This window comes from Ranitomeya variabilis, chromosome 2 (assembly GCF_051348905.1).
Source record: "Ranitomeya variabilis isolate aRanVar5 chromosome 2, aRanVar5.hap1, whole genome shotgun sequence".
In the NCBI taxonomy this organism is placed as follows: Eukaryota; Metazoa; Chordata; class Amphibia; order Anura; family Dendrobatidae; genus Ranitomeya; species Ranitomeya variabilis.
Window position 1 is genome coordinate 181,286,124 of NC_135233.1, and position 16,596 is coordinate 181,302,719.

The 16,596-nt window shown below is 49.6% G+C and overlaps 1 protein-coding gene across 1 annotated transcript in view; it reads right to left on the reverse strand.

Annotated features, from left to right (window-relative positions):
• PGBD5 (piggyBac transposable element derived 5) overlaps window positions 1–16,596 on the reverse strand; it is a 257,759-nt gene that overhangs the window by 121,570 nt on the left and 119,593 nt on the right. The window contains exon 4 of the mRNA XM_077283257.1: window positions 11,809–11,989. Coding sequence (XP_077139372.1) covers window positions 11,809–11,989 — 181 coding nt within the window. The remainder of the gene's footprint in view (window positions 1–11,808; window positions 11,990–16,596) is intronic.

Sequence of the window (16,596 nt, forward strand, 5' to 3'; positions counted from 1 at the left end):
GTGATGGTTTGGGGAGCCATGTCATCTGCTTGTGTAGGTCCACTAAGTTTTATCAAGACCAAAGTCAGAGCAGCTGTCTACCAGGAAATTTTAGACCACTTCATGCTTCCCTCTGCTGACAAGCTTTTTGGAAATGGAAATTTCATTCTCCAGCAGGACTTGGCACTTGTGCACACTGCCAAAAGTACTAATACCTGGTTTAAAAAACAACAGTATCACTGTGCTTGATTGGCCAGCAATCTCGCCTGACCTTAACCCCATGAAGAATCTATGGAGTATTGTCAAGAGGAAGATGAGAGACACCAGTCCCAACAATGCAGACGAGCTGAAGGCTGCCATCAATGAAACCTGGGCTTCCAAAACACCTCAGCAGTGCCACAGGCTGATCACCTCCATGCCACGTCACATTGATGCAGTAATTGATACAAAAGGAGCCCTGACCAAGTATTGAGTGCATTTACCAAACATACATTTCAGTAGGCCAACATTTCGGATTTTAAAATAATTTTTTAAGCTGGTGTTATAAAGTATTCTAATTTAATGAGATAATGACTTTGGGGTTTTCATTGGCTGTAAGCCATAATCATCAACATTAACAGAAATAAACACTTGAAATAGATCACTCTGTTTGTAATTACTCTATATAATATATGAGTTTCACGTTTTGGATTGAAGAACTGAAATAAATTAGCTTTTTGATGATATTCTAATATTGGGAGAAGCACCTGTAAATCTTCCTGCTGTCTCTTTGTCGCCATCATGTCCGTGCTCATGGAATGTTTACCTTGTAATAATAAAGATTTATATTTTATTTGAATTATAGCCTCTATCCTTTGTGGTTGTACTTTTCATGTCAATAGGTTCTATATTGTTTTTTAGTATGGCCATGCCAGTTATTGCCTATTTGATGAGATGAAACTATAATCCTACTAAATATATGGGTATTGTTGAAATACATTTTGTCCACCTTATGCAAACCTACTGTGGATGATCTTTTCCGTTAAACTTTATCTAATAATGTTTGCAGTTTGAATTGTGAAATCTGGTGATAGAACCATTTCAATCAAACATGAAAAAATGAGAGGGAGTACTGGGAGGGGAGGTAGGTAGTAGCATCAGAGAGAGGAGTGTCACGGGAGCAGCTGCGGACGGCATGTCTACTACTACAGGTAGTAATGCTGTTAGTGTAGCTAAGGAGGTTTTGTCAGCGTGGTAATGTGAGACAGATAAAGGCTCATGTGCAGTGGCGTAACTACAAAGTTATGGGCCCCGGTGCGAACTTCCAAATGGGGCCCCCCCCGCCATAAAATTCAATGTAACCCCCATAGAATACAATGCAGCCCCCCTCATAGTATAATGCAGCCCCTCCATACAGGGGCAGTGAGAAAGACACAAGCAAATGGTGACGAGGGGGCAGGGGAGAGGGCACAAGGGGGCAAGGAAGACAGGCACAAGGGGACACATGGGGGCTAGGAGGCAGGGGAGAAGGTTACAAGGGGACTAGTGGCCAAGGGAGACTGACTCAAGGGGACAATGGAGACTGACACAAGGGGCACACGGGGACAAGTGGGTAAGAAGACTGACACAAAGGGCACACGGGGACTAGTGGACAAGGGAGACTGGCACACGGGGACACAGGGACTAGTGGGCAAGGGAGACTGACACACGGGGAATAGTGGGCAAGGGAGACTGATACAAGGGGACTAGTGGGCAATGGAGACTGACACAAGGGGACACACGGGGACAAGGGACAAGCACAAGGGGACAAGGGAGAAAGGCACAAGGGGACACACAGGGACTAGTGGGCAAGAGACTGACACAAGGGGACAAGGGATACAAGCACAAGGGGACACACAGGGACAAGTGGGAAAGGGAGACTGACACACAGGGACTAGTGGGCAAAGGAGACTGACACAAGCACAAGGGGACAAAGGAGACTGACACAAGCACAAGGGGACATAGGAGACAGGCACATGGGGACACACAGGGACTAATGGGCAAGGGAGACTGGCACATGGGGACACACGGCCCCCTGACCTGCCAGAGCCGCTTGCAGCTGCGACCGTGGTAGTTACGCCGCTGCCTCACACACACACATACTACAGATATCACACACACACTACAGATATCACACACACATCATACTACAGATATCACACACACATCAGTTATCACACACACACTACAGATATCACACACACATACACATACTACAGATATCACACACACACACACACATACTACAGATATCACACACACACTACAGATATCACACACACATCATATTACAGATATCACACACATACTACAGTTATCACACACACACTACAGATATCACACACACACACATCATACTACAGATATCACACACACACACACACACACACTACAGATATCACACACACACACACACACACACACACACACACACACACACACACCAGAGATACCAGCTCATATACACAACTCACAATTTCCTCTCTGGTAGAGGGGTGGCTGATGTAAACCGGCTGCAGCTCCTCAGCTTCTCCTGACTAAAGCGGCTCTGTCCCGCACCTCCCCCCTGCTCTCGCCTTCTGTCCCGGGGTTATTTTGGCTTTCTCTTAAATACTATCTCATTCAGACGTACATGAGATATATGAGGGGGGAAAATTACAGACTGAGAAGCTGTCTCATCGTGATGACTGGAGCTGCTTCCTGTCTCTCACGTGCCCTGGCTGCCCCCTTCCCCTAGATACGCCTCGGACTGTTGCCGTGCAGGAGGAATCTCCTGCACTGCAACATGGTGTTGGGTGCCAGCACAGCCCGCACAGTGGTCTATCCAGCACAGCCCGCACAGTGGTCTATCCAGCACAGCCCGCACAGTGGTCTATCCAGCACAGCCCGCACAGTGGTCTATCCAGCACAGCCCGCACAGTGGTCTATCCAGCACAGCCCGCACAGTGGTCTATCCAGCACAGCCCGCACAGTGGTCTATCCAGCACAGCCCGCACAGTGGTCTATCCAGCACAGCCCGCACAGTGGTCTATCCAGCACAGCCCACACAGTGGTCTATCCAGCACAGCCCGCACAGTGGTCTATCCAGCACAGCCCGCACAGTGGTCTATACAGCACAGCCCGCACAGTGGTCTATCCAGCACAGCCCGCACAGTGGTCTATCCAGCACAGCCCGCACAGTGGTCTATCCAGCACAGCCCGCACAGTGGTCTATCCAGCACAGCCCACACAGTGGTCTATCCAGCACAGCCCGCACAGTGGTCTATCCAGCACAGCCCGCACAGTGGTCTATACAGCACAGCCCGCACAGTGGTATATCCAGCACAGCCCGCACAGTGGTATATCCAGCACAGCCCGCACAGTGGTATATCCAGCACAGCCCGCACAGTGGTATATCCAGCACAGCCCACACAGTGGTATATCCAGCACAGCCCGCACAGTGGTATATCCAGCACAGCCCGCACAGTGGTATATCCAGCACAGCCCGCACAGTGGTATATCCAGCACAGGCCGCACAGTGGTATATACAGCACAGCCCGCATCTCTCGCCCCCCCCCCCCCCGAGAATGCCCCCACTGTCCAGTAAAAAAAAAAAAAAACACTCTCCTTACCTTTCCACTTGCCAGCGTTGCTTCCTGCTCCGGTCTCAGGCTCGGCTGCAGTCTGCCCGGGACACAGCAGGTGCGCGATGATATGACGTCATCGCGCACCCGCAGTGTCAGAGGCAGAGCGTGGAATGATGGGAGAGGGAGCGTCTGTAGACGCTCTCTCCTCCGTCATTGCATTCAACTGTACCGGCGTCATAGACGCCGGTATAGTTGAATGCGACGGCAGGGGGGGGTGAGTCGGCGGCGGCGGGGGGAGGTGGATTGAGCGGCCCATGACTGGCACCGGCTCTTCTGGCATTTGCCAGAAGTGCCGATGGCCAGTCCGGCCCTGCTCTGACCTGCCGGCCCCGGACCTGCCGGGCCCGGTCGTAATGGCGACCGCTGCAACCGCGGTAGTTACGCCCCTGTCCATACTGTACAATAGCCACACATAGTGCTCTATACTATACAATGGCCACACATGATATTGCCTACAGTATAATGGCCACACATAGTTACTCCTACACACGCGGCTGAGCTCCGTACACATTGCACATGCGGCTCCCCTCCGTACACCTTGTACACACCCGGCTCCGCTCCGTATACCTCGTACACACATGGCTCTGCTCCGTACACCTCGTACACACACGGCTACGCTCCGTACACCTTGCACACATGGCTCCGGACCGAACACATTGTACACACCCGGCTCCGCTCCATATACCTCATAAACACACGGCTCCGCTCCGTACACCTCATACACACCTAGCTCCGCTCAGTACACCTCGTGCACACCCGGCTCCGCTCCGTGCACCTCGTACACACCCGGCTCCGCTCCGTACACCTCGTACACACCCGGCTCCGCTCCGTACACCTCATACACACTCGGCTCCGCTCCATATACCGCATACACACACGGTTCCGCTCCGTACACCTCGTACACACACGGCTCCGCTCCGTACACCTCGTACACACACGGCTCCGCTCCGCACACCTCGTACACACTCGGCTCCGCTCCGTACACCTCGTACACACCCAGCTCCGCACCATACACCTCATACACACACGGCTCCGCTCCATACACCTCATACACACACGGCTCCGCTCCATACACCTCATACACACCCAGCTCCGCTCCATACACCGCATACACACCCAGCTCCGCTCCGTACACCTCATACACACCCAGCTCCGCTCCGTACACCTCGTACACACCCAGCTCCGCTCCGTACACCTCGTACACACCCAGCTCCGCACCATACACCTCATACACACACGGCTCCGCTCCATACACCTCATACACACACAGCTCCGCTCCATACACCTCGTACACACCCAGCTCCGCTCCGTACACCTTGTACACACCCGGCTCCGCTCCGTACACCTTGCACACACGGCTCCGCTCCGTATACCTCGTACACACATGGCTCTGCTCCGTACACCTCGTACACACACGGCTACGCTCCGTACACCTTGCACACGTGGCTCCAGACCGAACACATTGTACACACCCGGCTCCGCTCCATATACCTCATACACACACGGCTCCGCTCCGTACACCTCATACACACCTAGCTCCGCTCAGTACACCTCGTGCACACCCGGCTCCGCTCCGTGTACCTCGTACACACCCGGCTCCGCTCCGTACACCTCGTACACACCCGGCTCCGCTCCGTACACCTCGCACACACCCGGCTCCGCTCCGTACACCTCGTACACACCCGGCTCCGCTCCGTACACCTCATACACACCCGGCTCCGCTCCATATACCTCATACACACACGGTTCCGCTCCGTACACCTCGTACACACACGGTTCCGCTCCGTACACCTCGTACACACACGGCTCCGCTCCGTACACCTCGTACACACTCGGCTCTGCTCCGTACACCTCGTACACACTCGGCTCCGCTCCGTACACCTCGTACACACCCAGCTCCGCACCATACACCTCATACACACACGTCTCCGCTCCATACACCTCATACACACACAGCTCCGCTCCATACACCGCATACACACCCAGCTCCGCTCCGTACACCTCATACACACCCAGCTTCGCTCCGTACACCTCGCACACATCAAGCTCCGCTCCGTACACCTTGTACACACCCGGCTCTGCTCCGTACACCTCATACACACCCAGCTCCGCCTTGTACACCTCATACACACACGGCTCCGCTCCGTACACCTCGTACACACACGGCTCCGCTCTGTACACCTCATACACACACGGCTCCACTCCGTACACCTCATACACACACGGCTCCACTCCGTACACCTCATACACACACGGCTCCGCTCTGTACACCTCATACACACACGGCTCCGCTCCGTACACCTCATACACACACGGCTCTGCTCTGTACACCTCATACACACACTGCTCTGCTGCATCCACACAAACCCCTCCTGACCTCACACAAAAGCTTACCCTCCAGCACGATGACAACCAGCACTGCACTACTGTCCTGCACTACACGGAAGCCCTTGATCATGTGACTCCGACTTCTCCCCTCCTGTGACCTCATCACAGGTCCTGTGCCCACAGAGCAGCTGCAGCCATAGTTGTGGTGTGCGGCTCTCTGCGGTGGAGGGGCTCTGCTGCGAGACAAGTGCAGTCCTACCCGTGATCGCGCATGCACTGAGAGAGTGCACGCGCACCAGGGCCTGTAAAGAAGATTTATTTAAAGGGCCGGCGGCCCATTTTGTAGCTCAGAGTTCTTAGGGGCCCGCCCAGTCTGCTGGACTGGGCGGGCCCCTAAGCACTGCGGGCCCCGTCGCAATTGCGACCCCTGCGACCGCGGTAGTTACGCCCCTGCTCATGTGAACGTGCAGCGCCCCAGAGTCCTGGTCGTTGCAGTATCATGGCTCAGCCACTAAGGGGGGCCATGGTGCGTTCGATGGCACTGAAGGAGTTCTCTGAGCAGGTATCACAGTCACCAATACATTTCACAGCTGGGCCTCCGGGGGGAGCTAAGGGTGCTATTCATTAGGCCACTCCCCACCATAGTGGGTAAACCGGGGGTCGGGCAGGAAGTTAGAGAGAATGCTGACGGGATTGAACGGAGCAACACCCTGTGGCAGGGGGTGTTGTGAAGGGAGAGACTGTAGGGTCTCTGCCAGGGGTGGGATCCTGGCAGAGGCTTGGCATTGAAAGAACGTAACGGGTCCGCGCAGGCTCCTGGAAGCGGCGGGACTCAAGAAAGGACTAGAAGCGAGATAGATTGTGCTGAGTGAGAAACGAAGTCAAGCGAAAGGAGATACCAGTGAGGGTTGTGCTGAAAGAGGCAGCACCTTACTGAGGCGCACTACCGGTGGCCGGAACGCCGAGGAGGTAAAGAGTTTCAAGCCATACCTCAGACCTACGGCAGGGCAGTTAGCTTTAGGCGGACTGTCTCACGCATCACCCAGGAAGGCAAAGGGGGGTACCAACAGGAGAGGGGCGCAGATAGAGTCCCGGAAGATCTCCGAGCCTCCCCGTCATACGGGTGCGTTCCTACCATAGTATCTGGAGGGACGAGGAAGATCATTGCGAATTAAGTTGTTGTGAGGGAACACGAGAAACAGACACAACAGTTGTGGGGTACTTTCCGTAAGCACAGCAGGGAAGGACTGCAACACATAGCGCTAGAAGGAAGGCACCGATTTCCACCTGCAAGGAGAGCTCTGGAAGTGCCATTGGACCGGCCGGACTTGCGCAGCCTGGTGAGCCGTATTCTGGACTGAGGACCCAGAGAGCTTCAGTAAAGAGGTAAAGAGACTGCAACCTGGTGTCCTCGTTATTTACCGCGACCTGCACCCCACAACTGCACCGCTACACCGTTACCACACCACTTATTGCACCGGACGTCCCCCACTGACAGACAGGGCCACGGACCGGGTCTAGCCACCGTGACAACCCCAGGACTGAGACCTAGAGGCCCGGCTCCGGGTACCCCTCGGCCCTGCGGCGGTGTGGGGGCACTCCAAACTTGGCGTCACGAACAGGATCTACTTAAGCCTGAAGAATCAGGTCATGTGTGCCTAGAGACTGTGATCTGTTGTGCTTAGACTGTACTTTATTGCAAGACTGTGCTGCGCCAGTTGCCGCCAAAATCCGCCGCCATTGCAGCGCTGAGGAGAGCGCAGGAAGAGAAGAGGGGCGTGGAGTGGGCGTAGACGAGCTGGAGAGCGCGAAGAATAATGGCCGCCCAGTCTAGATATTTCTGTGCAGTGAGGACGTGTCCGTCAGCAGCAGAGATCCGCCTCCTAATCCTTAATGGGGGGCGGAGGCAGAGAAAACGAAACTGCTCACGCAGGAGAGAGCGGGAAAAAGACCAGGAAGCGACCCACGTGGAGGACGCTATGGCCAGCAGCTCCGAACCCGACAGCGGGGTTGAAGTGGAAGTCTCCCCTGACTACCCGGATGAGCCCAGCAGCCTGTCCTCCGTGGATAACACCAAATTCCTGAGAGCCGAGATGGAGGATTTATATAACCAGCTCCTCCAACTGCATGTGAGAGTCCAGGCCCCGCATCAGGTGGTACCGGCAGCGGATTCCCGGACATCGGAAGAACCAGCGGGACCTGTTGCGGAAAGTGGAATCGTACCAGTGGGTGAGTCCGCCGATCCTGCCCCACCAGCAGAGGGTGTGTTAGTGGGTCCCGTAGCAGCACCACCTCTCCCGGGGACCCATAGACTTCAGCGCCTGTTACCATGGGAGGAAGCCACGGGCATGGAACACCGTATGCGAGCCCCTATCACCCCTACTCCCTTACCGTGCGAGGTCAGCGCGGAGCGCACGGTGTGCCGCTGGGTGAACCCTGGATCCAATCTCATGGGGTTCCCCGGGGTGGAGACCCAGAAGGGAGAAATGGTACAGGCCCTAAGCTGGGAAGAATACCAGATCCAGCTAGAACAGCGGTGGCGAGAGGAAGAGAAAGCACATCAGGCTAAACGGGAGGCCTACCATCAAAAAGATTTGGCGGTCAAGGACCGGGCCCGTAAGGACCCCACCACTCACCAGGCCCCGCGCAGGCAGGGCATCGTCACCGTCTTTAAACTCCAAGGAGGCTGGGGCTTCATTAAAGAACCGGGGCTATACGCGGAGGTCTTTGTTAACCGACGGGATGTCGAGTCACACCTTAGAGAGGGTCACCCCGATCGAGACCTCTATCCGGGAGACAGTGTTACCTACACCCGGCATCTTGGGGAAAAAGGGTGGTTCGCTCTGAACGTCTACAAGAAAGAGAAACCAGCCCCTGTAGCCAAAGTGCCGCCGTGTGACCGATCTGTAACCACCCTGGTCGGCCCCACCTGCCTGATCACAGAACTTGCGATCTGCCACCCGATCGCCGCCACCACCGTCGTGCCTAAGGAGGTGCCCCTTCGAGTGACCGATGTTCCTGATGTACCAGCACAGAGAGAAGTGGGGACACAGACCTTGATCGCCGCGCACGACCTGGTCGTGCAACAGACCCGAACCCATGGGGTGTATCTGGCAGCGGGAGTGGACCTGACACCTGAATTGCAGGGGTCCGCCCGCCAGGTGGCGCCTCATGGAAGCTTCTGAAAGAAGAGTAAGATTTCACTGCTTTGTGAAAATGTAAATAGTTACTGTTTGTTCTTTTAAGTTGCTGCTAAACCCGTCCAGGGTTAATGGATCCCTTTGTTGACCCGGGATCCCTTTTGTTTGTTTTCCTGAAGGTTATACAGTTTTAAAAGAGAACTGCAGAAATCATGAACTGCGCATGATTCAAACTTTCCCTTGTAAAAAGTTTGCACTTTCTTAAAGGTGCTCCCTACTGGTTTTAGCCAAAAGACACTTTGCGAAGATCCCTTCTTTACTGGTTTTAGTTAAAGACACTTTGCGAAGAAACCTTTCCTACTAGTCCTAGTTAAAGACACTTTGTGAAGATCCCGGGCTGGAACTTTGCATAAGACTGGTAGGCTGAGAAGACGAGCTACCTCAGAAAGACTTGGTCCCCTCTTAAAGGGGATGTGACGAAGTAAACTTGAAAGTGATACTGTTACCGAACAGTAATGTGATAATGATGCCTTGAAAAGAAAATGTAACTGTTTTACATGCCGAGTTATATGTGTTGAAGTTGTTGAAATGTGAAATCTGAATAATGTTTTGTAGAAAGGAAAGATGCAGAGAGCCCGTAGGGGTAGATGTAGAAGTCTGCATAGTTGAAAGTAAAAGAAGTAATAATGAAGGTGAGGATAGAAGGTAAACCCCGCGTCCCCATTGAAAAGTTACTTTGTTACTAAGGACAGAGAGTGAACCCGTAGGGGTTAGAGAGTGAGTCCTTAAAGGAGCCGAGTAGAGCTGGCTCAGAGTTCTTCAACTGAAAGGAATGTTATGTCTATACTGTGTATAGTAGCGAAAGGCAGTAGGCCCTGGCTGAACAGGGCGGTCCTGTAAAAGAAAGGAGAGGCAGTAGGTCTGGTGCCGTAGGGACAGGCGGTCCTGCAGGTTCACAAGAAGGAGAATGTAAAGTTGAAATGCCTTATAATGTGATTATAGGAAGGCCTTTGATAGACTAAGAGTGTGAGTTTCTTAAAGGCAATGTTAAGTTATTGTTCCAAAAATTGCACTAAGTAGAATACCCGGTTGGGTAACAGAAGTTATTTATGCCCTGTAATTTATAATGTTGATTATGTTTGTAACGTTAAAAGTGTCCTCACCTCCCATAAAGGGAAGCCTACTTAAGTATACTTACTGTTATTTGCACTCAACAAAATTGTATGTCTTTTTGCTAACCTGTATTGTTGTTTTTCTTCCCAGTCCCGGAGTACTGTGTTTAACCAGGGGGGAGTGCAGCGCCCCAGAGTCCTGGTCGTTGCAGTATCATGGCTCAGCCACTAAGGGGGGCCATGGTGCGTTCGATGGCACTGAAGGAGTTCTCTGAGCAGGTATCACAGTCACCAATACATTTCACAGCTGGGCCTCCGGGGGGAGCTAAGGGTGCTATTCATTAGGCCACTCCCCACCATAGTGGGTAAACCGGGGGTCGGGCAGGAAGTTAGAGAGAACGCTGACGGGATTGAACGGAGCAACACCCTGTGGCAGGGGGTGTTGTGAAGGGAGAGACTGTAGGGTCTCTGCCAGGGGTGGGATCCTGGCAGAGGCTTGGCATTGAAAGAACGTAACGGGTCCGCGCAGGCTCCTGGAAGCGGCGGGACTCAAGAAAGGACTAGAAGCGAGATAGATTGTGCTGAGTGAGAAACGAAGTCAAGCGAAAGGAGATACCAGTGAGGGTTGTGCTGAAAGAGGCAGCACCTTACTGAGGCGCACTACCGGTGGCTGGAACGCCGAGGAGGTAAAGAGTTTCAAGCCATACCTCAGACCTACGGCAGGGCAGTTAGCTTTAGGCGGACTGTCTCACGCATCACCCAGGAAGGCAAAGGGGGGTACCAACAGGAGAGGGGCGCAGATAGAGTCCCGGAAGATCTCCGAGCCTCCCCGTCATACGGGTGCGTTCCTACCATAGTATCTGGAGGGACGAGGAAGATCATTGCGAATTAAGTTGTTGTGAGGGAACACGAGAAACAGACACAACAGTTGTGGGGTACTTTCCGTAAGCACAGCAGGGAAGGACTGCAACACATAGCGCTAGAAGGAAGGCACCGATTTCCACCTGCAAGGAGAGCTCTGGAAGTGCCATTGGACCGGCCGGACTTGCGCAGCCTGGTGAGCCGTATTCTGGACTGAGGACCCAGAGAGCTTCAGTAAAGAGGTAAAGAGACTGCAACCTGGTGTCCTCGTTATTTACCGCGACCTGCACCCCACAACTGCACCGCTACACCGTTACCACACCACTTATTGCACCGGACGTCCCCCACTGACAGACAGGGCCACGGACCGGGTCTAGCCACCGTGACAACCCCAGGACTGAGACCTAGAGGCCCGGCTCCGGGTACCCCTCGGCCCTGCGGCGGTGTGGGGGCGCTCCAAACTCACCAGCACAATTCTGACCTTCTCTATGGGCATTTCATTTTGATCAGAATTGTGGTGGTCTACTTTTTTGTCACTATGATGCGGCCATTTTATGATTGGACGTAAAGTACTGTAACTGCCAGTGAACACCATACAGGTCCATGTAGATGACCTATGGCATAAAGAAACTAAAATTTGATACATGCTTCTTTTTGTATTATAAATGCAGTGATTGCCTGAAAATAGATAGACATATTGTTAAACATTTGTGTCATGAAGCATACAGCAAGAGTATGACATACCTTGTTTTGCAAATTCTTCAAATAAATTCAAGCTTGTGATACTTGGGCCAGTAAATATTATGTAATTTTTTCCATATGAATTCTGACACAAGCTCTTAGCTACATTGCTGTGCAGTTGCGTCTTGTTTTTTAGAGTGTCAAGGCCATCTGTACCACTCCCTTCCTTCAAATGAACAAAGATCTTAAAAGATAAATAATTAACATATTGTATTCATTAATAAAATACTTGTATATTAACGTGTAAATAAAATAAAATACATTTGATTTTAAAAAGTAATATTACATTTACTCAAATTGCACCTGCATTTAAAAAGTCTGCATTTAAAATCTGTCAGCAGGATTTCACCCCTCAAACTATTTATATGCCTGTATAGCTCCTGTCCTGTATAGACAATTTCAGCCATTCCTTTGGCTGGATAGTCCATACCCCTGTGATAAGAGAAATCTGTGTTTGAATCAATATGCAAATGAAGCTGAAATGCTTTGGATGCTGGAAGCACTTCTCAAGGCTGTGACGCTCTGGCTCTATTTTCCGCCCAGCACTGCATTTCTCTGCTTGATTGACAGCATCTTTGCTGTGTGACTTCAAGTAAAGGAGAGGTCAGTCAAGCAGAAGGTGGTCGTACCGGGCAGGGAATAGAGCTGGAGTGACAGAAGTTTGAAAAGTGCTTCTAGGCATCCACAGCACGTCATTTGCAAGAGCTACATGTGCATATACTGTAAGTAACTGAGAGGTGAAATCCTGCTGATAGATTCACTTTAAGAACCATTAAATTTATATTACAGTAGAAAACATCTGACCCTACATTGATTATCAGAAAGCATCACTAATTTCATGTTTATCAATTTACCTAATTTGGATGTGTCCGTGTGTCTGTGCACAATGAGTCATCCACAGCTGAACAGTAACTTAGATATCCATAGTTACTACCACTAGCAGCTAACTGTGTGGGTGTAACCATGGATACCTTAAGAGAGGAGCTCTCCCTGGTGGTGAGTTAAGGCATAAGCCTTTTTTGAACGTTATCCTGTGAGGCAACACTGTGAGGCAACATTGTGAGGCAACAGTGTGAGGCAACATTGCAAAGATGGATCAAATTGAGCGTGCTGCTGCATGTAGAGAAGTGAATCGCATACAGATGTGTAACCTGCGTCTTAATGAAACAGAAGACGAATGAAATTGTCAAAGAACTGCTGATGCAGCCCGACAGAGGGTGGCCAGAGCAAAAGAAATGAATGAAGCAACTGAATCACGTAGAGCATCTAATGCTGCACGACAAAGAACAACACGCAATGCACAAAGTGATACACATATTTCACAAAAAAGAGAAGAAGATAGAATACGTGTCCAAAATGCAAGAGCCACTCGACTTGAGGACTTCTCAATCAAATTGATGAGACACGTATTGAAGAGCACTATGCTGGTGAACTGACATTTCAATGTCAGTTCTGCCAATCTAAAAATTTCAAAGACAAAATGGTGCAGCACAAAACATTCCCTTCCAGCTGCAAGAGAGGGCGAATCCAATTACGTCCCATTCGTATGGATGATCAATTAGTCAAGTTGATGAAAGGAGAGCATCAGCACTCCAATAACTTTATGGCTAATATAAGGCAATACAATGGCTTGCTTGTTTTTGCATCAATGGGAGCACAAGTAGCGCCACCTCCTGGGCATGGTCCATACGGTTTTCGAATTCATGGACAAATTTACCACAGAACTGCCCCATTGCATCCCGCTGTGGTTAGTACTCCCAAGTTTGCCCAGATTTATATCTTGGACAGTGAAGAAGCATTAAGTACAAGAAGTCAAGCAAATAAAAAGTGCCTCTCAGCACTGCTATCATCTCTTGGAGAGAAAATGAAAGCAATTAACCCACTTGCAAGAGCCTTCACAATGATGAGGGAATTTGAAATAGAGGAAGAGAGGATTGCTAAATTAGAAAATCACAATCCACTCGAAATAACAATGTAACAATGTCAATTATAAATGACTACAATGATGACCAGAGGCGCTACAATGCACCAAGGTGCAATGAAGTAGCTATAATAATAAATAATAATAATAATCTTTATTTTTATATAGCGCTAACATATTACGCAGCGCTTTATAGTTTGTACACATTATCATTGCTGTCCCCGATGGGGCTCACAATCTAAATTCCCTATCAGTATGTCTTTGGAATGTGGGAGGAAACTATATAATTTATCAAAACGCAATGGGTGAACCTCCATTTAATAGGGACATCAGAGTGCACCTCAAAAGTAAAAACCAAACTGTTCAAATCAGCTTTCTTCACAGAAAGTGTGATGCAATGACATATCCATTTCTATTCCCATAAGGGGACAGTGGATGGACAATAAGTGTATGTGCACATGTTGCGGATTTTGCTGCGGATCCGCAGCTGATTGGCTGTTGCGGATTCGCAGCAGTTTTCCATGTGTTTACAGTACAATGTAAACCTATGGAAAACAAAATCTGCAGTGCTCATGCTGCAGCAAAAAACGCGCGGAAACATAGCGTTGTTGATTCCGCAGCATGTCAATTCTTTGTGCAGATTCCGCAGCAGTTTACAACTGCTCCATAATAGGAATCCGCAGGTGTAAAACCGCAGGTGGAAGCCGCACAAAATCCACAAAAAATCAAGGTAAATCCGCTGTAATTCCACAGGTAATCCGCAGTGTGGTTTACCTGCGGATTTACCAAAATCAGTACGGAAAAATCCGCACCACTTTCCGCAACATGTGCACGTGGCCTAAATTTGACAACTCCAGTTGCCCTAAGCATGCAACGCCAAGGAATTGGTGACATTCATCTACCATCCATACCAGTGGATCAAGATCAACAAGAAAAAAATCACCCTGTTGCAGTACTATGCATACAGGATGGCCATTCGTAATGCGTTCAATCCCTTTTTAAATGCTGGGAAGTTGACGCAACAATTTATCATTGACAGTTACGTCAAAATTGAATCCGACAGGATCGAATATATAAAACAAAATCAAAAGGCATTACGCGCCGACAGTTCTGCCGACGTTATGGATCACATCCATGATGCTGCGTTACACCAAGGGCTAAAAGCTGGGACACCAGTAATTTTACCGTCCACTTTCATTGGAAGCCCAAGAGCTATGCAGCAAAATTACCAAGACGCCATAACAATTGTCCAGTTCTTTTTGTTGCGATGACCTGTAACCCAAAGTGGAAAGAAATTACTGAAAACTTATAACCATGACAAAGGCCAGAGTTCAGGCCAGATTTGGTTGCACGAGTATTTAAAATACTGGGAAAACCAGAAGAGGAACACGAGAAACCGACAATAGATGGGTAGTTCCATACAACCCCTATTTATTACTCAAGTACAATTGCCATATTAATTTTGAGATATGTGCTTCAATAAAAAGTGTTAAATATCTTTTCAAATATGTATACAAAGGACATTACTGTGCCAATATCAAGTTTGATACATTAAACTGGAATGAACCAGCCATGTACCTAGATTGTCGGTACCTAAGCGCCCCTGAGGGCATGTGGAGAATCAGAAAAAATAAAATGAATGAAGCTTCACATACCATTAAAAGGCTTGCTGTTCACCTTGAAAACATGCAGCAAGTGTTTTTCGAAGATGGTAAGGTGGATGTGGTTATTTCGAACTCAAAAGCCTCTACTTTGCAGGTTTATTTTGAGCTAAACAGAGTTGACGCTTCTGCCTGTCAGTATTTGTACAGTGAAATCCCTGAACACTATGTCTGGGATAGAAAAGCTGTACTAGAAGGATGGAAAAAACGACGGGCTCAATTTGGGAAAACAATTGCCCGAATGTATACAGTCTCTTTAACAGATGGTGAGCTCTATTACCTAAGACTCCTTTTACTTCACGTAAGAGGAGCAAAGTCTTATGCTGACTTAAGGACTGTCAATGGAGTCATACAGTATATGACACGTATAAAAATGAGTGCATTGATCTTCATCTTTTGGAAGAAGATTCCCAATGGGAAGACGGTATAATGGATGTAATCGCTTTCCAAATGCCCTACCAACTTTGCAAATTATTTGTATAATTTGTGTATATGGGGAACCAGCTAAACCATTGGCATTATGGCAAAAATATAAAACTGAATTTATGGAGGATTACACCAGGCGGTATACTCCAGAAATTGCTGAGCAACTGGCTCTTCGTGATATTAATGAAGTGCTCTTAAGCAATAAAAAGTCCTGTGCTGACTACGGATTGCCAACTCCAGTAAATGTTCCAGATGAAATACTGGACCAACTGAAATATGCTATAATAAAGCAGGAGGCTGAGCAATTGAAAGCTATGCTTAATGAAGCTCAGAAATCAGCTTTCGATGCAATTATGCAAGCAGTCAATGCTGCATCACAGCCAGATGACACTAGCTCAAACTGTTTTTTACTGGACGGTACAGGAGGCCGTGGGAAGACATTTTTGTACAACTGCTTGGACAAGACACTACAAGCAGAAAAGTCTATTTTCTCAGTAGCCTCCACTGGATTGGCGGCCACATTACTACAAAACGAATGTACTCCAGAACAAAAATATAAAAACAAAAAAATAAATAATTTTTATTAAGTAGAAAATCACATACAAATCACATAACAAAGACAAGGCATAAAAGAGTGGGAAACCACAAAATGGTACCATTTACCCACTATAAAGCCATAAGGAGGCTCAGGGGCTGGCTGGCACTTTTCAGCCTGGGGGGCAATCACAAGGCAGTGGCCCTCCAGTTGCGGTGCTTTTGCCCTGCTTATCTCTGGCCGCTGCA